This window comes from Mercenaria mercenaria, chromosome 5, assembly GCF_021730395.1.
Source record: "Mercenaria mercenaria strain notata chromosome 5, MADL_Memer_1, whole genome shotgun sequence".
NCBI lineage: Eukaryota > Metazoa > Mollusca > Bivalvia > Venerida > Veneridae > Mercenaria > Mercenaria mercenaria.
Window position 1 is genome coordinate 72105219 of NC_069365.1, and position 23857 is coordinate 72129075.

At 36.7% G+C, this 23857-nt stretch overlaps 1 protein-coding gene across 2 annotated transcripts in view; it reads right to left on the reverse strand.

Annotated features, from left to right (window-relative positions):
* LOC123557589 (arginine--tRNA ligase, cytoplasmic-like) overlaps positions 1-13567 on the reverse strand; it is a 252954-nt gene extending 239387 nt beyond the window's left edge. The window contains exons 1-8 of one of the 2 annotated variants that reach the window (XM_053543910.1): positions 13429-13567; positions 11286-11432; positions 9935-10114; positions 8795-8884; positions 4897-5075; positions 2906-3089; positions 2094-2223; positions 178-282 (exon numbers count right to left, since the gene is read on the reverse strand). In XM_053543910.1, coding sequence (XP_053399885.1) covers positions 178-282; positions 2094-2223; positions 2906-3089; positions 4897-5075; positions 8795-8884; positions 9935-10114; positions 11286-11432; positions 13429-13473 — 1060 coding nt within the window. In that variant the 5' untranslated portion in view covers positions 13474-13567. Of the gene's footprint in view, positions 1-177; positions 283-2093; positions 2224-2905; positions 3090-4896; positions 5076-8794; positions 8885-9934; positions 10115-11285; positions 11433-13150; positions 13196-13428 lie in introns of those variants that run through there. The other variant, XM_053543911.1, reaches the window with a different exon arrangement.
* Positions 13568-23857: the final 10290 nt, after the last annotated feature.

Below are 23857 nucleotides of genomic sequence, written 5' to 3' on the forward strand. Positions count from 1 at the left end.
TACTACTTTAAACTGGGGAACCAAACTAGTGACCTCTAGCCCACAGATGTGATCTCTAGCCCAGAGACCCAGCCCATGGCCTCTAAACCATTTCCTGTAGCCTGAGGACCTAACTTGTGACATTGAGACTTATAATGTTGAGGTACTGAAACATATATATTATTACTTATAACCTACCTTTATCATCTAAGTCGCGAACCACATCTTTCATGAGCTCCTGATAGAAGGACTCTCCTCGATCAACAATTGTTATGCCAAGCCTGTCATAAACCTTCTTAAACTCTGAAAAGGGAAATCACTCTGCTATTTTAAATACCTTAGCAAAGAGATTTTAACACCTGAATTGATATTAAGTAATTTTCAAACTGATCGCAAAAGCCAAGAATTCAAGAGGTCAAAAAATCTTGATTCCCTACAATCTTTTTACACATGTCATATTATCATGCAAAAAACATGCTCTTTGCCAGAAGATGCCTGCGAAAAGCATTTGCTATTCAAACAGCTGCCATCACTTGAGGATTTTATAGTTTTGGAAATCTATTACCTCAAAATGTGTGCAGTAACAGATCAAATAAATCAATGTGACAGAAAAAGAAAACAAAATTGTAAATATATGTAATAAATTGTGTTTTGTTAGCCTTCAGACACAAAGCAGAACACTATTTTGCTCGGACAGTAACAATGACTCAAGCACACAGGCCCAACAAAAGCAATCCATACAAGGCTGTATATTATGTTATTATTTCTGTAGAATTCCCATGGCTGAATCGAAAGTTAGTAGTAAAATCAGTCAAACATGATACCTGGTTCTTCTATTTCAATCTATTCTTCATTGCTACTGATAGTCTTGAGTACATGATGTAAAAAAACTTTAAGCAACTTCAGAGGTCAAAATGAAATGTTTTGGCAAACAGAGAGAAACGTGAGGTATTATTTCAAATATAAGTAAAAGAAAATATTATAAAATCAGATCTGATAAATTAGATAGAAGTTTAAAACGTCTTGGTTGTTTCTACAAATATGCCATTTACAAACAGCATACTGAAAGTCTCACGCAAATAACATCTATGATACCTTTAAAAACAAAAACACAATTGTAACTTTATTATGCATCGCCATTTCTTCGAAGAAAATTTGTTATTGTATCAAAGTCTGGGTCACTCAAAGTTATGGATGACTCCAACAATTTGCTCCTCTGCTTGTGTCCTTGATAAATTCTTGTTTTACTGTTAAGAATATTTCAGGCCCTCTTGTACTAAATTCTATTTTATCTTTTTATCTTTACTTTAAATGTTTAACATCCTAACGAAATGTATTTATTATAAACTAATCAAATATACAAATTAATTGTAGATGTATAGGGATGTGGGGGTTCTAAATTAACAGCCTTATTCCCAGTGATAAGAATTCACAAAGTTCTACAATATAATTCATATTGATATTCGTGATAATTTCAATTTGACAGTGGCATTACTCAAGAACATCAGTAAAAATAAAACAGTGATTACTATTAAATCTAATGTCACTTTAGATGTAATGAAAACAAGAGCTGTCAGTGGACAGCGTGCTCGACTATTCTCAGTGCTTGAGAGTATAATATAAGCAATGAGTAAAACTTTAACATTACAATAAGGATATTCTAAGTCGAAAAGGGGCCATAATTCAGTCAAAATGTTTGATAGAGTTGCCTCCTCGTTTTTAGACTGGGGTCATGATGGTAAATAAGTATGCAAAATATGAAAGCAATATCTCAATGGACTTTGAAAATATTTGGGGTGGTATGCAAACTTTAACATTTATTCTAAGTCAAAAAGGGGCCATAATTCAGTCAAAATGCTTGATAGAGTTGCCTCCTTCTTTTTACAGAACGGGGTCATGATGGTAAACAAGTACGCAAAATATGAAAGCAATATCTCAATGGACTTTGAAAATATTTGGGGTGGTACGCAAACTTTAACATTTGTGTGACACTCACTCTCACACCGACGCCAGGGCGAGTAGGATAGCTCCCCTTTTCTTCGAATAGTCGAGCTAAAAAAAAACAAGGACATAATGAAATCAATGTCGAACAAATTTCTATTTGATTTTCAAACCTTTTCGAGACACATCACAAATGAGATTCCATGCTTTCATGTGATCTGGATCATATTTTTGTAATTGGACAACTGCATTGTATGCCCTCTTTTTGAATGTCTCATCTTCATCAAAACGTATCTTCGATTCCTGAAGCAGATAACAACTATCTCATAAAGTCAATGATATAGCTTTTCCAGGTTTCCTTAGCAAATAAAGTTTGCTGACTGGAACTTCTGAATAAATGTCTCCTAACAATACAGCAAAATCTAAAAACCAGGGTTTTCAAGAAAAACTGAATTAAAATGTCAGAAATAGCCTTATATCTTAAATATTCAGACCTGAGATTTAGTCAATTTTTTTAAAGCCTAAAAATCTATGTTCTCAAGCCTGAAATCTCCTTTTCTAAATGAGTTAAATAGAGATATTCTGGATGTCAAAAGTCTGAAATCAGGACCAGTCCTGAAAAATCCCAGGCCATATTATCACAAAGAACACTGGCCTTTCCAGAGAATCAAACTAACAGCCGTAAGACCAATAGGAGCTTCCATGGCTGAGTGGTTAAGGTTGTTGGCTTGGAATCACTTGCCCATCGCCAATGTGGGTTAGAGCTTCATGCGAGAAAGCCATCCAGTTGGCTTATGGAAGGTCACTGGTTCTCCTCAGGTGCTCGCCCATTATGAAATAATGCATCTAGGGAAACCTGGGGTCTTCATCATCAAAGCTGAAAAGTGGCCATATGACCTATAATTGCATTGATGCAATGTCAAACCCAGCAAAACAAAAGATGTAAGACCAATAAAACCAAATATTTCTTGATCTTAATCCTTACCTTATAGAAAGCCTGAAGGTCTTCAATGGGAGGTGATTTGGTGACGTAATCAGGGAATTTGTCTTGAAGATGAGCTATCAACATACCAAACTGGGTGCCCCAATCACCAAGATGGTTCAAACGTAGAACATCATGTCCTACCCACTCCAGCAGACGGCTTACACTTTCACCTATAATTGTTGACCTGGAAAGTAAAATGCATGTGTGCACTTTTCAAACTGCAGCAGTGATTACTTAAACTGTCCTTTTTCCTTGATTTTTTAATAGTTCTCACTCGCTTCTTCAAAAGTTATGTGCAACTTTATCCTTAACACAGATGTCAGGGCTAAATGACCACAAACACTGAAAATTATGGCTATCTCGAAGAAAATTTCATGATCCATCAAAATACATTCCTATGTATATACTTTTACTTCAAGAAGTCTAAAAGGCCTGTCATTGAATTCAAGGACAATTTAAAGTCTGTTCAAATACTACAACTGTACAGTCAACTCGGACCATTATGAACAAAATGTGAACAGGAACTAACTGGATCTGAACACCACTACTTTCATTTTCTTTTTTTCTAAGACTTGCAACATATTTCAACCTGTGAATAAAGACTCACAGCAAATGAATGAAGAATTTAATCCCCACTATAATTATAATGAATAAAAAGGTTAAAATTAAACAAAAGCTGAAACAGAAATGAAACAAGAGCTGTGGAAGAACAGCAAAGCCCAACTTTTAAACAGCCTTGTCTATTAAAGGAATACGAGTCGAAAAAAGGCCATAATTTTGTAAAAATACAAAGCAGAGTTATGAAACTTGTGCACTACAGATCATAACAGTTAAAACAAGTGTGTTAAGTTTCAATTCATTAATGGATACTGAGATACTAGTTAACATGTAAAATCTTAAACCAAAAACTGCTAAGTAGTAAAAGGAGCATAATTTTGTAAAAAAAATTGATTCTGTGCAATGTACGTCAGTTAATGTGTGAAGTCTCAATTCATTCCCACAAGTGATACCAGCTTACATAAAAAAACAACATCAGGACGCCAACACTGACATGGACACACGTTCCAATAGCTCTACCTATTCTTCAAAAAATTCAAGATTTAAGATGACATTTATTAATTTAAAACAAAATGAAGTGAACAGCTGGATACATACGGTAACAAGAGTGCCAGACTGTCATATAATACGTGTCTAAATATTCAGGTATGTATCATAAAGGTAATAATGTTGATGTTGTATGCCTTGTCAACACCGCCAAAAAAAGGAGTAAGAAGGATTTGTTTGTTTTGGGTTTAACGCCATTTTTCAACAGTATTTCAGTCATGTAACGGCGGGCAGTTAACCTTACCAGTGTTCCTGGATTCTGTACAATGTCTTTTATCAAATTGTCACGGAGAACATATGCCCCACCAGAGGATCGAACTTGTGATCCTGCGATCCGTAGACCAATGCTCTCCCTACTGAGCTAAGTGGCCAGGCATCAAGGTATTTGTGAAGTTCCATGTGGGATGAAATTGACAATCGGAACAAAACTGTTTGAATGGACAAGGCTAATTTTGCAAGTTTTGAGTAATTCAAGAGCCATAATCCAAGAGCGTATGGGGTGATTTGGGTGGTTACTGAACTTGGCCAAGATATTAATTATGCCCTCAAATATTGTCAGCAAGAAAACTAAGAGCGGACAAGGCGAAACTGGCAAATTCTTCGAGTAATTCAAGGGAAATAATCCAAGAGTACCTGGGGCGATTTGGGTGGTTATCGAACTTGGTCTAGATCGGATGAAAACTGTTCGACTTAAGACAGCACACATGTTTTTGGATGCCAACCAAATCCCACCCACCCACCGCCCTACTCGGGTGTTCAAAGGGAGGATTTTGTCCAAACTGGTTAAACTGAGCAGTAGTGGAGGGATCTTGTCTGTATCCCACTCCAAATAAAAACAATTTTCATGTCTGAAGAGTGATTCTTATAAACAGATTGACAGTAACTACCTCAAATGCCCAACATGCATCTGTTTAGCGATGTTAGGCGAAGAGAAGTCAATGACGACTCTTTTCTTGGCCAGAATTCTTGGTGGCTTGACTCCGTTCCTTAATATGCTGTTGACCTGTTCAGCAACGTAGTCTTTCCGTAAATACACATTGATAAATCCTGGTCCAGCAACCTCAAGCTGAAAAATATAAGCTAACTTTTCTGTTTTGTTAATTTAGAAGTCCCATCAACAAAAACTTTTAACATTTTTCTAGCTTAAAATACAACGGAAGATCTGTAGTGTCCCACATCTCCCCCCCACGCCCCCCACCCCCACAAACAAAACAAGAGGACCATGATGGTCCTGAATCGCTCACCTCTTCCCACATGACCCAGTTTTGAGTATGTCGTCGTTTTTTCTATTATTTGACATAGTGACCTAGTTTTTGAGCTCATGTGACCCAGTTTTAAACTTGACCTAGATATTATCAAGATAAAAATTCTGACCAATTTTCAAGAAGATCCATTGAAAAATATGGTCTCTAGAGAGGTCACAAGGTTTTTCTATTATTTGACCTATTGACCTAGTTTTCGAAGGTACGTGACCCTGTTTAGAATTTGACCTAGATATCATCAATGTAAACATTCTCACTAATTTTCATGAAGATCTCATGAAAAATATGGCCTCTAGAGAGGTCACAAGGTTTTTCTATTTTTATACCTACTGGCCTAGTTTTTGACCACACGTGACCCAGTTTCGTAACTGACCTAGATATCATCAAGGTGAACATTCAGATCAATTTTCATGAAAATCCATTGAAAAATATGGCCTCTAGAGAGGTCAAAAGATTTTAATAATTTTAGACCTACTGACCTAGTTTTTGACCGCAGTTGACCCAGTTTCAAACTTGACCTAGGTATCATCAAGATGAACATTCAGACCAACTTTCATACAGATCCCATGAAAAGTATGGCCTCTAGAGAGGTCACAAGGTTTTTTTATTATTTGACCTACTGACCTAGTTTTTTAAGGCACATGACCCAGTTTCAAACTTGACCTAGATATCATCAAGGTGAACATTCTGACCAATTTTTATGGAGATCCATTCACAAGTATGGCCTCTAGAGAGGTCACAAGGTTTTTCTATTTTTAGACCTACTGACCTAGTTTTTGACCGTACATGACCCTGTTTCGAACTTGACCTAGATATCATCAAGATGAACATTCAGACCAACTTTCATACAGATTCCATGAAAAATATGGCCTTTAGAGAGGTCACAAGGTTTTTCTATTATTTGACCTACTGACCTAGTTTTTGATGGCACATGACCCACTTTCGAAATTGACCTAGATATCATCAAGATGAACATTCAGACCAACTTTCATACAGATCCCATGAAAAATATGGCCTCTAGAGAGGTCACAAGGTGTTTCTATTATTTGACCTACTGACCTAGTTTTTGATGGCACGTGACCCACTTTCGAACTTGACCAAGATATCATCAAGGTGAACATTCTGACTAATTTTCATGAAGATCTCATGAAATATATGGCCTCTAGAGAGGTCACAAGGTTTTTCTATTTTTAGACCTACTGACCTAGTTTTTGACCGCACGTGACCCAGTTTCGAACCTGACCTAGATATCATCAAGATGAACATCCAGACCAACTTTCATACAGATCCCATGAAAAATGTGGCCTCTAGAGAGGTCACAAGGTTTTTCTATTATTTAACCTACTGACCTAGTTTTTGAAGGCATGTGACCCAGTTTCGAACTTGACCTAGATATCATCAAGGTGAACGTTCTGACCAATTTTCATGAAGATCTTGTGAAATATGTGGCCTCTAGAGAGGTCACAAGGTTTTTCTATTTTTAGATCTACTGACCTAGTTTTTGATGGCACGTGACCCACTTTCGAACTTGACCTAGATATCATCAAGGTGAACATTCTGACCACTTTTCATGAAGATCTTGTGAAATATATGGCCTCCAGAGAGGTCACAAGGTTTTTCTATTTTTAGACCTACTGACCTAGTTTTTGATGGCACGTGACCCAGTTTCGAACTTGACCTAGATATCATCAAGATGAATATTCTGACCAACTTTCATAAAGATCCCATGAAAAATGTGACCTCTAGAGTGGTCACAAGCAAAAAGTTTACGGACGCACGCACACACGCACGGACGACGGACACCGCACGATCACAAAAGCTCACCTTGTCACTTTGTGACAGGTGAGCTAAACAAAACAAGTGCCAGCTTCACATGTTGAATAACAATACTTTGATGCTTGATGACTCTATGTCAAATATTTTTTGAGACATGCATGGCATGAATTCTGACAGATGGACAAATGGACTGACAGACTGAAGGACAAGGGTATATCTAAGTCCTCTCCCCACCCTACCCCCACCAAAATATTTGTGTAACTCAAAAAGAAATGAGCTTTCACTGAAGAAAGTTTGTTAACATGTAAAAAAAAATATAGGTGAGAAAAAAGTACGATACGTCTCACATTCTGAAAGGCAAAACAATATGAATCTATCATAATTATTCAGTCTTGCAACAAGATCTACTGCAAATACTTTCATATATTTTTGACAGGACTAATAACTGGTCAAATCTGTCATCAATACTGAAAACACACCAGAATAAAACATGCAATAAAAGTTTACTATTATTTTTTTTTATAGCAAATACGACACAAACAAAAAAGAATCTCACAAGATTTTCGTGAAAAAAAAAGCAAAACAAGAGCTGCCACTAATGGTGACAAATGCCCCCGCAGTGCTTTGACCTTTGACCTGGTGACCCCAAAGTCAGTAGCGGTTGTGTACTCAATAAGTACTATCAGTATGTGAAGTTTGAAGATCCTGGGTGCAGTGGTTCATGAGTAAAGTGCCTTCATACAAAAAGTTAACATTGGACTATGTGACCTTGACCTTTGACCTGGAGACCCCAAAGTCAGTAGGGGTCGTGAACTCAATAAGTACTATCAGCATGTGAAGTTTGAAGGTCCTGGGTGCAGTGGTTCGCGAGTAAAGTGCCTTCATGCAAAAAGTTAACACTGGCCTGTGTGACCTTGACCTTTGACCTGGTGACCCCAAAGTCAGTAGGGGTCGTGTACTCAATAAGTACTATCAGCAGGTGAAGTTTGAAGGTCCAGGGTGCAGTGGTTTGCGAGTAAGGAGCCTTAATGCAAAAAGTTAACATTGGCCCCTGTGACCTTGACCTTTGACCTGGTGACCTCAAGGTCAGTAGGGGTCGTGTACTCAATAAGTACTATCAGCAGGTGAAGTTTGAAGGTCCTGGATGCAGTGGTTCGCGAGTAAAGTGCCTTCATGCAAAAAATTAATATTGGCCCCTGTGACCTTGACCTTTGACCTGGTGACCCCAAAGTCAGTAGGGGTCGTGTACTCAATAAGTACTATCAGCAGGTGAAGTTTGAAGGTCCTGGGTGCAGTGGTTCGCGAGTAAAGAGGCTTCATGCAAAAAGTTAACATTGGCCCCTGTGACCTTGACCTTTGACCTGGAGACCCCAGTCAGTAGGGGTCGTGTACTCAATAAGTACTATCAGCATGGGAAGTTTGAAGGTCCTGGGTGCAGTGGTTCGCGAGTAAAGTGCCTTCATGCAAAAAGTAAACATTGGCCCCTGTGACCTTGACCTTTGACCTGGTGACCCAAAGTCAGTAGGGGTCGTGTACTCAATAAGTACTATCAGCACGTGAAGTTTGAAGGTACTGGGTGCAGTGGTTCGCGAGTAAAGTGCCTTCATGCAAAAAGTTAACGTTGTGACGAACGAACAAACGAACAAACTAACGAACGGACAGACAGTTGAAAACTAATATGCCTCCCTTCGGGGGCATAAAAAAGAAGTATCAAATTAATTCAAAATTGAAAATACAATACTATTACCTTCTCAAAGAAGTCCACATTTGGTAGCTGGTCCTTTATTTTGTTGGCAACTTCTTGTGGTGTACTTTTAATACCAAGGGCTTTCAATTTCTGTAACAAATACTTAACATCTTATTACTGTGTAATCATACATATGCAGTGACTCTGGCGGCTGCATTCATCCATGAAATTAAGTCCAAATAATAAAGTTCCAATTCTATCTTTAAATCCATGAAATTTGTGTACCTACGGAATACTACTTATGCCCACAAACATTCTATCAAAGTTTGGTGAACTTTGGCTAAGGACTGACCATGTTATTAAGCTAATACAACCAATTTCAACAGTTTTAAGTAATTTCAGATAATAAGATGATATCGCTGATTATTGAATTTGGCTGAGATGTTATGCCTATAAACATTCTGACCTAGCTTGGTGAACACTGGCTTTGAACTGCTCAAGTTACTGAGCGGACAATGTCAATTTCTACAATTTAGAGTATTTCAAAGAGCAAAAGAGTATTACTAACTGCTCAGGTTAACAGGTCTGCAATTTTTGTGAATGTTGCCTGCACAGTGCAAGTGCTTATATACAATGTTCTGTTCACACAGGCATATAAATATTATTTGTTTTTGTTGGATTCTAAGTTAAAGCATAAATTCAGGTACCAGTTGCAACAAGGGTAGAACAACTGACCTTTGGCAAGGCAGCTAAAGGGCTTTCTCACAAGTGAGGCTCAAAGAACTGATAGGCAAGTGATTGAAATACAGCAACCTTTATCACTCAGCCACAGTGGCAATAGACAAACATGACATTATTTACTGAAGCAATATTATGCAGGAAACTTCCGGTTTCAAATGGCTTAATAGTGTTGCAGTGGCTGCATAACCATATTTTACTAGGACTAAGGTTCCATACATACATTTATCAGGGATGTCCTAAAAGATCAAGGCTTCTGCAAATCATGAAAATGATAAATGACATGTTAAGCATCATCAAAGTCTGATGCCCTGGCATTAACCAAATTTTAACTGAATTTAGTATTATATATCCATTTCATTGACAAAACTGAAATTCTTGTTTGCATGTCAAATGATTATACAGAAATTGAGAATTATGAAAAGTGGCCAGTGATCAGTATGCCAGAGTTATGTACTTTACCTGGCATATATTCATTGCACTGTTACACTGATAGTCCGCAAATTTTCCTTTCTGTATAAGTATGGCAGCATCTTCAACTTCAGGGAAGGCCTGACGGATGGCCAGTGCAAACACGTCAGTCACTATCTGATTTATACTGACCATGTGATCAGGGCTACGACGCTGCTCTTTCTCTATATTCTATAGTTAGAAAAAAAAACTTTCTTAAAACCCTTTTATCTTTCATTTTACAATGTACATTTTAACATACAACTATTCAAAAATACAGAGAAAAAGAACAATATGGGATGTAAGGTGGAGGAAAATAGTGACATTTAGAATACATGTACACTGTTTTTAGTGTGTGTGTGTGTGTGTGTGTGTGTGTGTGTCTGTGTGTGTAACTTTAAAAAATATTTTTGAAGGGTAGTAGTGCGTGTGTGTTTGGGGATTGGAAATACAGAGATACTAAGAATCTGTATCAGCTACATTTATAAGTAAGGTTGGGATAGGTATAAAAGATTGACAGATGTATAAAAAAAATGTGTGCGTGTGTCTTTTTTTGTGCGCGAGTGTGTCTGTGTAGGGGTGTGTGGGTATTGAGATAAGGCGGTAACAGATCTGTAGAGAAGGTGTGTGGGTATGAGGGAATTTCATAAAAAATAAAGATACAAGTTAGTATGAGGAATGTAAAAACAATGGAGGGGAGCTGGGTGTAATGGATGGTGGTAGTGGCTAGAAGTAGGGATATAAGGGATACCTGTACAAAGAAACATTGTGAAATTGAGAAGCTTTCTATAAAATACTACAATATTTGACCATCTCTGACCAAGAACCAAACCTATCTGATGTCTGCCCCTTATCAAGACCAACCCTTTATGTGATGGTTCAGTAATTAAGGAGATATACTGACATTAAGCAGCTTGTTTGTCTGAAAACTTTAACCGTAATGCACTGGTGATGGCAATGATCAATTAAAGACCATTTTCCCCCAACAGTTGTCTAGGTTCAGCTGTATGTTTGGTACATAAAAATAGTACGAAGAATTTCAAACATCCAAACTGGGCATTGTTAAAGTGGTATCATTTATCAAATTTTTACATTTTAGAAGGAACTGATATGGTTCAGTAATGACTTCACAAGCACATTGTCTTTCAAGTATTTCATAAACTTTGATAGGTACTGTCTTGATAGATAGAAGAAAACATCTTTTTTGTCTACTTTTGGGAACTTTAGCTTTGAAATTTTGGAAAACTGGGAAAACATACTGCTTGTCACAAGGATTAGTGCTAAATTTTGGCCTTAAAAAATACTAATCTCAATAATAATGCATTAAGTGATGTCTTTAATGGGAAAAAATCCAAGCTTTTACCCTCTCCAAATGTGAAACTTGAAACTTTAGTTTAGCATTTTCAACACGTAATGCCTCAAGTTGGGGAGAGACAATACCATTGGCCAGCAGTCTCTGTGGATCCTGTAACTGGGAGATCTCTGCTTCTAGTGCTGCTATCTCGGCCTCCTGTATTACAAAATAATACTGAACTTAAAGAGCTTCAAAATCGCACTTTATGGTAACATGAGTGTACTTTCACACAGTGATGGATTATACATTGTAAAACTTTCACCAGAAGCTACCTAGCAGCGAACAAAGTGCAGTTAGTGCACCGGGTTGCGATATTTTATGCAGTGAACAGTGAATGTCATTCTATTGCTCAAAATTATTTATCACTCAAAAGTCCTAAAAGAGGTTTCCAGTCAGTTGCAAGAAAAAGTTATATTCTATTCAAAGATATATTTTGGAAAGAAATTGGAAAAGTATGTCATAAATATTCCAAAAGTAAACTTCATAGTAAACCAGACAAATAGCAAATGTCATCACCCATATAAATTTGCAAAGTATGACATTCGTTATGAAATTAGTGTGGTAACACTAAACTTAAACTTTTTATGTGAGTAATTCCTTGCAAAATTTTCATTTTTCTTTTGAGCAATGAAACGTTTCATTTCAAGAAAATTTGTAAAAATGTAAATTCTGATTCCCACAAGCTGTGTTTGAGACTTTGCCTTATTTTATATTAAAAGGATGTATAATAACTAAGTTTTGCTATATTAAGACAGGAATATACACTCAATAATTGACTCTTTGTGTCACTTGTTATGTCTTTAACAGTTTTTTGTCCCTCCTGTAAAAAAGAACTCAGGACCTTGCATGATGGATATTTTGAACATGTGGACAGTGATTGAAAACCTTTATGTATAATAATAATAATAATTGCAAAAATGAAATCATTCATGACATCGACAGTTGTTTTCTAGTCTTCACTGACAATGTCTACAAATGTTAAACTTCAGATATACTATCTAATACTAATTATTCATAAAGAAGAAATGTGCAGGAGGGTAAAAGTAATACTAGTGTATTCGTGAAGTGTTGAAAATCAAAGATGACAGTGCTGTTAAGGTTCATGTAAAGTGTTTGGAGACCACCCCTCAGGTGAATTTTGATTTTGGAAATTTATTCTTCAAAGACTGTTACTATTTATTATAAGTACACTGAATTGTTAAGTACACTGAATTGTTCAAAGGAAGTAGGGAATACATTCTACAAAGGTAAGCTTCTTTGAGAATAAGTATTTTGTCAAAAATTACATGTACTTCGATGTCACAGTTCTATTTTGTAGAAAATATCAAACTTCTTTTTCAAAAGTATTTTTTCTTTAAATTGTTTTGTTTATGTCTCTAACATATTTATCTAGGTACTCGCAGTATTGAAATAAGGTTAACTTACATATTTTCTGAAATATAGGAGTATTTTGTCATTTTGACAGCTCTACTTTCACTTTCGTTTTGCAATTTTTGCAACTTTTTGAAATGTAGATATATTGTAGCAATTTTAACAATGGGAGTACCTGGAGAAATATGTTAGGCACACAATAAGTATAGACCTAATGTCAAAATATTTTTTAAAAAGAAGTTTGATATTTTTTACAAAAGAGAATGTGGACAAGCAAAGTACATGTAATATAAGAGAAATATTATTGTACCGAACAAAACAACCTATCTTGAATGACACTTCTACTCTTTCTAAACAGTTTGGTATACAATATATGAAAAACAAAGGCCTATGTGGTCTCAAAACATGAAACGAAAATTCACCCGAGGGGCAGTCTCAAACACTGTACATGAACCGTAAGCCCTACACAGTTAAAAATGATTAAAATACCAAGCTGCCATTACTCTAATTTCTTTGTGAAGTTCACAATTCATGTCTAAAAACCGTTGTTCTTCTATACATCAAATATGGCGAAATGATACCATCAAAATTAGGCTCACATGTCTTCATGGACCTCACCCCACCCACTAAAATAGCATTGCACGGTATTACATCATTGCCCCTACTTTCAATGTCAAGCAATCTTAGCAGCATCAATGAATGTAAAAAGATTTAAATATGTTACTTCTTCACTATTTATTAGTTTTTTAAGAAAATCAATTAAAAACAAAAATACAATTACAGCCTGAATTGCACGAGCTGTCAAAATTGCAACTTCGTCCGCCATGTTTACCGGTTAAATGGGTAATGTCTGTCCTATGCCGTAAATTGTCCGGCTTAGTCTGATTTATTTTGAGTCGGCAAGACTGCAACAAATAAACAGAACTCTTACGAGCTTTTACATCCGACTAGGCACGAGTTGTGATTCAGCCCGTTACGCAAGCAAACAATGCATCAAGTCTATTTCAATAATTACATAAATGTATGTATATTAAGGTTTGATGATGTTTCAACAGGAAAGGCTTACATGTGATAAAAATTACATGTACACGTGTCTTTCCACATTGAATTGAAACTCGCTGAATAAAATGAATAAGATGCTCGAAAGAGCCTCGCATTTTACTTTATTCAACTCGTATAATAAATTTAGTATGAAAAGACACGCATGTAATATCTTCTATTTATTAAGAAAGTTTAATGTTTCAACAGGAATGGCTTTGTATACAACTTTACCACATAACTTAATAAATGACAAACTAACTGCCCTAATTCAAAAGACCTTTGCCAGAGAGAATGCTACATTTCTCGCTTGCAATTTTGATAAAGCTTGTTTTACTAGCAATATTATTAAACATTATACAATCTGGACCTGTGACGAAGTTTGTAAAGCCCTTTCCTTTTTATTGAACAACATTTACATCAGGTTTTGGAATGCAGTTTTTAGACAAGTAGTTGGTATGCCCATGGGAACAAATTGTGCATCCCTTGTCGCAGATTTGTTTTTATATTGTTATGAAAGAGACTTTATGTTGAGCCTTTCTCCAGATACGCAGGCAGATATTATAACTGCATTTAATAATACATCACGCTATCTGGATGATATTCTTAATATGGACAATCCGTCTTTTGGTCAATTGGTGGGTACTATTTATCCTAGAGAGCTTCAGTTAATTAAAACTAACAATTCGAATACTGATGCTTCATTTTTAGATTTACATCTCTCTATTTATGACAATATTATACATACCAAAATTTATGACAAGAGGGATGTTTTTATTTTAGTATTGTAAATTTTCCCCATTTGGATGGGGATGTACCTCAGGCTACATCTTATGGGGTATATATTTCTCAATTAATTCGGTTCGCCAGAGCGTGTAGTCATGTCAAGCATTTCAATGAACGTAATCAATATATTACAAGTAAACTTCTTCAGCAAGGCTACCGTTATTACAAATTGCGTAAATATTTTGCTAAATTTTACTATCGTAATTCTGATTTATTTTAAAATTCAATAGTAATTTAAAGACACTTCTGCGAGAAGGTATTTCTAAACCCGTTTTTTATGTGGATGTGATTTACAAACTTCGTAAGATCTTGGGTCATGGTAATTTTCCAAATGTATTTGGTAAAATTATAAAACGTTTTATTAAAAGAGGTTACGACCCAACTGTTTTGAGACATACTGCATGTTTAGTGTTCAACCCGTTTACAGTTGGACACTACGCTTCCCTCTTGGATTGTGTCTGACGGAAGAGGGGGAGGACTCTTTGAGAAGCAGTTTTTAAATCCTACCAGGACTAAACTGTTTTGATATCAGTCTTCTGGCCTGTTTCGTCGGGTCCTTAAGGGTGTTTCTGTTGTTGCTCTGTCTTCTGAAAAGGCATTGAGTACATACGTTTTTGGTTCTTAAGGTTTGCTTTTTATATATTTATACACGAGCATTTTTGTGTTTTACATGCCATGCCTTTTTGTTTCCATTACGTGTGTTAGAGATTCACCTGGAGGGGATTACTTTTATTTACACTGTCCCATGTCTTTGGAACATGGTGGGGGTAAGAGTGAGCTTGGGTGCGCACCATAAACCGATTTAAGCTCCCCAGTGGTGTTTTTGCCACTGACCGTTCCAAGGCGGTGCCCCACTGTGTTCCTTTGTTTGTTCGTTTTGTCCTCATGTGTTGGCTTTGTGTGCGCGTGTATGTGTGTGTGTGTTTGTGGTGTGCACGTCTGCGTGCTGTAGGTTTCGCTTTGGGGAGGCTGCGTTTTTGGTACTTGGCATTCCCTGTTTGATATTTGTCTTTGTTTTTTTACATGTGATAAAAATTACATGTGTCTTTCCACATTGAATTTATTAAACTCGCTGAATAAAATGAATAAGATGCTCGAAAGAGCCTCGCATTTTATTTTATTCAACTCGTATAATAAATACAATATGAAAAGACACTTATGTAATATCCTCTATTTATTAAAGTCCAGTTTTTACCAGTACCATGTACGGCTGGAGAAAAAATATTTATTAATATATCTTGATATAAACAAAGAACCATAATATACCAATAAATGTATTTATTAGTTCTCTGATCTATACAAAGCAAGAGGCAAATCAGTTTTAGGTCGAATGTGCTTTAGTACAAATTCGTTTTAGAACGAAGAATATATAGTATAAACTGTCACAAATTTCAATTGCGTCACATATATAAGAAGATGCAGGCTTATTTAATGCTTTATAAACCAAACCACCATTATGGTATTAAATTTTAATCTTGTTTTGGAAAGTTCATATAAGAGAGTACTGGATAATGTCTGGTAGGATGTTTTCAATATGGTGTGATGACAGTGCAAGCTTCCCTTGTTCCTTCGCAAGTCACGTGTAAAGCAGCCATACATGGGACTCTTATCCTTGTGTGCGTTTTTGGTACGTGGCATTCCCTGTTTAAAGGTGGATAATCAGATTTTGGCCATGTAACGGATTTGTTCGAAACTTTAGCATCTGATCATTTACACTCATTTATGTTCACTTAACACTTAATACAAATTAGATTTTCACTAGAGGTATTTTTAAAATTTCATTTTCCTGTCCTGGTTGCCCAAACAAGATAGAGTTATTTTATCATAAGTATAAATTTGATAAACATACTTTGCCTAAGGAAATGTATAAATATTAGACATATTGTAATATATTCGTAAAATATTTGCATTAAAAATTATGTATTAAGATGGAATTCATTAGAAACGCAAGTTTGAAAAATTATTATTACCTCCCTTTGCCTATAAATGAATTCAGAAGCTACACACAGCTTTAAAACTTGCATTTTGGTTCAGATTGTTCAATAGTTGATATGTCTATCAAATGCAAATGTAAAACTAGACATTGTATCGGAATAAAAAGAAATACCCAGCTTTTTATATACTTTCATATTAAAGGGGAGTAATTACAAAATTTTATAAAAATAATAAAATATACATTTCAAATAGGAATCTAACTCTATGTAATCGGTCTTTTTGTTCCTTAAATAATTCTCTACCAGAATATACAAAAAGGAAAAAATGTCATAAAATGTTGTTTAAATGTGATTGACCACCTTTAATATTTGTCTTTGGTTTTTTAGTAATATATATAAATAAAGGGTGCATGATTTTCATGAATTGTTCATTCTTTAAACATGTCCGAAACGTTGCGATATTATATTATATCATTATATTTTACTCGGACTTCTTATACTCCCAGTTTCAAATCCCATACATCAAATTAAAAGCAAAGTATTAGATAGAAATAAGACTCGACACAAAGGTTGAAATATTTTAAGTCATTTACATAGGCGCCCAACATAAACAACTCACGAGTAGATATGAATGGACATCTTGGAACGTCCCAAAGAGGTTGAAAGTCTTCTAATTTGAGGACGAATCCTAGAATGGAGGGGGTGTATGTGGTAGGATTGAGTATAAGGGTACACTTATTGAGCTAGCTTTCATAGCAACGTAGCAGAGTGTCCGCCGTAGGTGTGAGAGGTCCCGGGGTCTATTCCCGGTCAGGGCTGAAAATTTGTCAGTCTATTACAAGTACAGCCAATGTGTCTAAAGTTTTAAAAAATGTTGAAGCCAGTATGATGTTGCCATTATGGAATTCTCCAAAACATTTGATGTAGTCCATCATAGCAGATTCCTAATAAATTTAGCCCATTGTGTCATTAGGGGCTCTACTCATTCTTGGATAAAGGTATAGCAAGGCCATCGTCCTTGAAAAGGTGTGATCAATGAGTAACATCCAGCTCGGCTTCTGTTATATCAGGCGTACCTCAAGGGTCTCTCTAAGGACCTCTCCTATTTCTGTTTTACTGAAATGACCTACATGCACTAAAATTGTGTCTTCCAGCATATGTTTTTGCAAATGTTTATGTAGTTTACAGACCTATAAATTCGCAGACCGATTCATCTCAGCTGCGAAAGGAACTTGACAGTAATTCAGTATGAGAGTAGAAATGGAGGATGTGTTTACGAACTGTATACGTGTTTCAATGTAAACGAATGTTATATGTTGCATCTCTCTTAGTCCTGAAAATCCTATAAATACAGTTTACATCTTGCACAGTCAGCTTCTCTCTTTTGTCAGTCAAGCTACCTACTCAGGCCTAAAAGTAACATTAAATTTATTTTGGTATCCACGTGTACATAACATTTCAGAGTCAGAGCGTAGGTGTCTTAAAACGTAACATATATTTTTTTTTCTAAAAGTTCCACCAAGGCAGCTGCTTATAACACATTGTAAGACAAACTATAGAATACTATCCAAGTGTATGGGATCCGTATGTATACCCTCAGAAGGATGTAGACAGACTAGAAAACATTCAAAGACAAACTGCAAGATCTATAATAAACAATTATATATTATTAGGCGCAAGACACAGTCAAAAATATCATAAAGTCATTGCAATTTATAACACAATATAGTAGATTAACTGTATTTAACAAAATGGTTTATTCCTAATTAATATCTTACACCCAAGTCAGTACTGACACTACAATCATCTGGCATTTCAGATACCATTTATTACAGTTGTTTATTTGTTCCCTGGAATCAGTAGTCAGTGTTGAAACGGTCCCCGGATTCAAATCAGCACTCCTCGGCGATATATGACCATTTTGTGTTGATTCGCCGTAAAACCCGAGTCACTCTCTCAAATCAGCACCGGCTATATTGATGTTAACACCATAATTCCAGTACAAATCTGTTTAACACTGCTAATCAATATTTTCCTTTCTGTACAACAGTTTATGTGTGGGTATATATTTTGCAGTCAAACGACTTAAGGTTTAAGGTGTTAGGGTTTTACCGTTATTACAAATTGCGTAAATATTTTGCTAAACTTTACTATCGTAATTCTGATTTAGTTTTAAAATTCAATAGTAATTTAAGATCTTTGGTCATGGTAATTTTCCAAATGTATTTGGTAAAATTATAAAACGTTTTATTAAAAGAGGTTACGACCCAACTGTTTTGAGACATACCGCATGTTTAGTGTTCAACCCGTTTACAGTTGGACACTACGCTTCCCTCTTGGATTGTGTCTGACGGAAGAGGGGGAGGACTCTATGATAAGCAATTTTTAAATCCTACCATGACTGAACGGTTTTGATATATGTCTTCTGGCCTGTTTCGTCGGGCCCTTAAGGGTGTTTCTCTTGTTGCTCTGTCTTCTGAAAAGGCATTGAGTACATACGCTTTAGTTTCTAAAGGTTTGCTTTTATATATTTATACACGAGCATTTTTGTGTTTTACATGCCATGCCTTTTTGTTTCCATTACGTGTGTTAGAGATTCACCTGGAGGGGATTACTTTTATTTACACTGTCCCGTGTCTTTGGAACATGGTGGGGGTAAGAGTGAGGTTGGGTTCGCACCATAAACCGGTTTAAGCTCCCTAGTGGTGTTTTTGCCACTGACCGTTCCAAGGCGGTGCCCCACTGTGTTTCTTTGTTTGTTCGTTTTGTCCTAATGTGTTGGCTTTGTGTGTGTGCGCGTGTATGTGTGTGTGTTTGTGGTGTGAGCGTCTGCGTGCTGTGGGTTTCGTTTTTGGGAGGCTGCGTTTTTGGTACGTGGCATTCCCTGTTTGATATTTGTCTTTGATTTTTTACACCTTTTTATCACAACTCTTAGAAGGCACTAGGAGAAAAGCTTACTGTCGCTGAGTGACTGCTTTTTAACTTCTGACCTGACCTGTCACACTATAAAACAAACTGTATACGTCTGATAAGTCTGACTAAAGACACTAGGTGGACTGAATAGCCTTGGCATATCTCCCCCACCCCCTCTCTCTCTCTACCTACCTACCTACCTACTACCTATCTACCTATCTATCTATCTCAGGATACTGCCAACACTCTTGCGAGTGTTAAAGGCAGGAAATAAATGCACTTCGGATTATTAGTAAATAGGCGAGAGAGAGATAATACCTGACAGTGAAAACATGTCAGGATTATAAAAGTGTTCTAGTCATGATAAAAAAATTAATAATGAGAAAAAAGTGAAAGGATAAAAAGTAAAAACACAAGACCAATAGTACTGCATCTTTACAACCGCCCGCTTTTTAAAACTGATCAAGATCGGGCAGGGTGGTAACGTGACTTGGGAGTTTGTTCCAAAGTACAATGCAGCGAGGAAAGAAGGAGTACTTGTAATCAGAGGAAACCTGTATTTGCCGTAGAGATAGAGGGACAGTCTTCCTTTTTCTAACCGTCACACATGTCAATTATATATCAGTATTGAAAGTTTATCATTATTGTAAACAATGAGTGGTGATGATGATGGGAATTTAAGTGAATGACTTCAAAGATGCGGAAGTCTAATAATTGAGGAGTCTGTTACATTGATCTGTCTTATCGAATACAGATATGTAGTATTTAACGCGTGAAAGAGCATATCATGGTCTCAAACATCATGCGCCATCTCGACAATAACAATCTTCTCACACCTTTCCAACATGGCTTCCGTTCTAAACATAGCTGTGAGACTCAACTTTTATCCTTCACACAGGAAATTTTTGACAATCTCCAATCTGGAAAACAAACAGATCTCATTGTAATGGATTTCTCGAAAGCTTTCGATAAAGTCGATCATCAACTTCTTCTCTATAAACTTATGAAACTTGGTTTCAACAAAACATCTTTATCCTGGATTCAGTCTTTCCTTAGTAATCGTTCTCAATCTGTAGTAGTTGAAGGCTCACACTCTGATTCTTTACCAGTTCTTTCAGGGGTTCCCCAATGTTCAGTGTTGGGTCCTTGACTCTTTTGTTTCATCAATGACCTTCCCGACTCTGTTAAAAGTAGAATACGCTTATTTGCTGATGACACCGTCATATACCTCACTATCGACTCATTAGCAGACTCCTATAAACTTCAAGATGATTTGACAAAATTAGAAGAATGGGAACGTAAATGGGCTATGGAATTTAATCCTGATAAATGCGAAATCATAAGAATCTCTAAAAAAAGAAAAAATATCATCTTTCAATATAAATTACATAATCAAGAACTAAAAACCACAGAAAATGCTAAATATCTTGGGATTATTATTAGTGTTGACTTTAGTTGGAAGAAAGATATTGAATTTACATCTTCAAAAGCTAGTAACACCCTCAGATTTATAAAAAGAAATGTACAATGTAATAACCGTAATATCAAAGAAACTGCCCACAACTAGACTACTGTAACCCCATATGGCATCCATGGCAGAAAAACTTAACACATGAAATAGAAAAGGTACAAAGAGCTGCAGCCAGATATTTATGAATGACTACTCATACCAAAGCAGCGTAACATCAATGCTTGAAACTCTTAAATGGCAGACATTAGCACAAAGAAGAATACATGCATCTTTAATTATGTTGTATAAAATATCACACAACCTCGTCTCTGTAGATCATAACCACCTGACAACCTCTAGAAATTTAAACTTTATCATTCCATCTTCAAGAACACAATATCATATGAACTCCTTCTTTCCTCGCACAATCAGATACTGGAACGCCTTACCTTATAACATCAAGGACAGTGTGAACCTTCAGTGCTTCACATCTGACCTAGATTCGTATATGTACTAATGTCATCATCCTGATTTTATTTTTAACAGGCTGTATAATTTACTGCTCTCACTCTTTTAACAACATGAATATCATGTATCATGTAACATAGCAACATGCTTTTAACAACTGTCCCGACCTCCCAGTTATTGTTGGGAGTATCTCCGTAGATGTTAGAATTGCACAAGTCACTACAAATGGTAAGCAAACTTAAAGGTAAAGTTTGGCTTACCGGCGACTTGAATTTCCCAAAATTAGCATGGGACGCCGCTCTTCATGGAATTACACGCCTCAACACGTGTATCACTGAAGGTTCCATTTTCACCGCCGTTTGATTACATCTGCGGATGCCTCTGAATTGCTTTTTGTACTTTTAGCATGTGTAAATGTTGAGTTCTGCTCAACCCGGGGCTAGAGGGCGTGGACGGTAGCATGCATTTCCACTACCGTCCATGAACAGGCTCAATCAAACCGAGCCTGCAACATTTTCGTTTTTGTCGTGTTGAGCGACCTGCAAAGTTTCCACTTTTCTCTATTTTATTATCACAGCAGCGTTGTTTGTGCCGTGTAGTGGCCTTAAAAAGTCTCCCCGTACATTCAATCAGGGCTGTTATATTTCGATTTTCTCAGATCGTTCAGCACGACTTTTATGTCGTGTTATTGGTACTGTTTAGTTTCTCAATATGACCATTTCGACCTGGGTGGTTCCAATACTCCCGCTTTCATAGCCTTAGGTATTGTTTTATCACCCCTTGGATATGGTGCCTGCTTTTAAATTTTGTCTTTTGACAATTCCTGTGATACGCAGGCTCCATAACCTCAGATCCCCTTCCTAAATTCCAGTTGGTTTAGTTCTGCCCATTGTTTTCTCGTTTGGGGCAAACCCTTTACTTTATTTTGTGACCAAACGCCGCTCTTCATGGAATTACACGCCTCAACACATGTATCATTGAAGGTTCCTTGTTCACCGCCGTTTGATTACATCTGCGGATGCCTTTAAATTGCATTTTGTACTTTTAGCATGCGTAAATGTTGAGTTCTGCTCAACCCGGGGCTAGAGGGCGTGGACGGTAGCATGCATTTCCATTACCGTCCATGAACAGGCTCACTCAAACCGAGCCTGCAACATTTTCGTTTTAGTCGTGTTGAGCGACCTGCGAAGTTTACACTTTTCTCTATTTCATATCTTTAGTGAACGATTTCTCATTACAACAAATGGTAAATTTCCCAACAAGGTTAAATAACACTCTAGATTTATTCTTCACATCCAACCCTACCCTTATTAAATCTGTAAAGTCAGTAGCTGGTATTTCGGATCATGATATTGTCCAAATTACTTCTGAGGTCAAACACCGTCTTAATAAACAAAAGCCTCGCATTGTACACTTATTTGGAAAAGCCAACTGGGTCAATTTCCAACAGTTTGTAAAATCTAAGTCACCTTCTATGTTTAGTGACTACCATTCCAAATCCGTTGAAGAGCTGTGGACAGAATTTAAAGATCGTATCCATGAAGGAATAAATCTTTTCATTCCCTCCAAGAGATTGGGTTCTAAACCATCTCTTCCCTGGATCACCCAAGGCATCAAGAGACAAATCAGAAAACGAAGTAAATTATACAAAAAAAAACAACAGAAAAACAGCTCCAATCCCAAGGTCAAACAACAGTACAAAAATTTCAGAAACCAGGTCAAAATGGAGATAAAGCAGGCCCATACAAACTACCTAGAGTATGTCCTAGAAGCACACTCGGGTGATCCAAAAAAAACCCAAACCGGGTCAAAACTTCTCCCGTAAAAAGCTCTTCTCAACCATCAAAAATGCTAAACAGGACACCCAAGGCATTGTCCCACTATCGGAAAATGATAACCTTATCACAGATAGCAGGGGCCAGGCAAATGTTCTCAACCGCCAACTCCAGTCCGTCTTCACTCCAATGAATCCCTTGTCAGCTATGCTTAATGAAAACCAAATACCTGTTTAGCAACGCCCCAAAGCCTCAAAACCCTAAAATGCCTGAAATTTCCATCAGTGTAAATGGTGTCCAAAAGCTTTTGTCCACATAACAGAGTGACAAAGCTTGCGGTCCCGATAACTTAAAACCGGTAGTCCTGAAAAACTTAAGTGTACAAATTGCCCCCCTGGTCACCAAACTTTTCCAAAAATCTCTAGAAACAGGCACTACCCCTTCCGACTGGTCCAAGGCGAATGTCACTCCTCTCTTTAAGAAAGGTGATAAAAGCAACCCTGCTAACTATAGACCCATTTCTCTGACATGTGTTCTTTGCAAAGTTATGGAGCACATTGTCGCATCAAACATCACTAAACATTTCCAGGTCAACAACATACTTTATCACCTTAAACATGGCTTCAGGTCAAAACGGTCATGCGAAACTCAACTATTAGGACTTGTCAAGGACCTATCCAGGAATTTAATTCAAGGTCACCAAACAGACTTAATACTCCTCGACTTCTCAAAGGCGTTTGATAAAGTTAATCACCTAAAGTTACTATATAAGCTGCACCAACATGGCATCCAGGACTGTACACTACAGTGGGTAAAATCATTTCTTACTGGTCGCCGTCAGTCCGT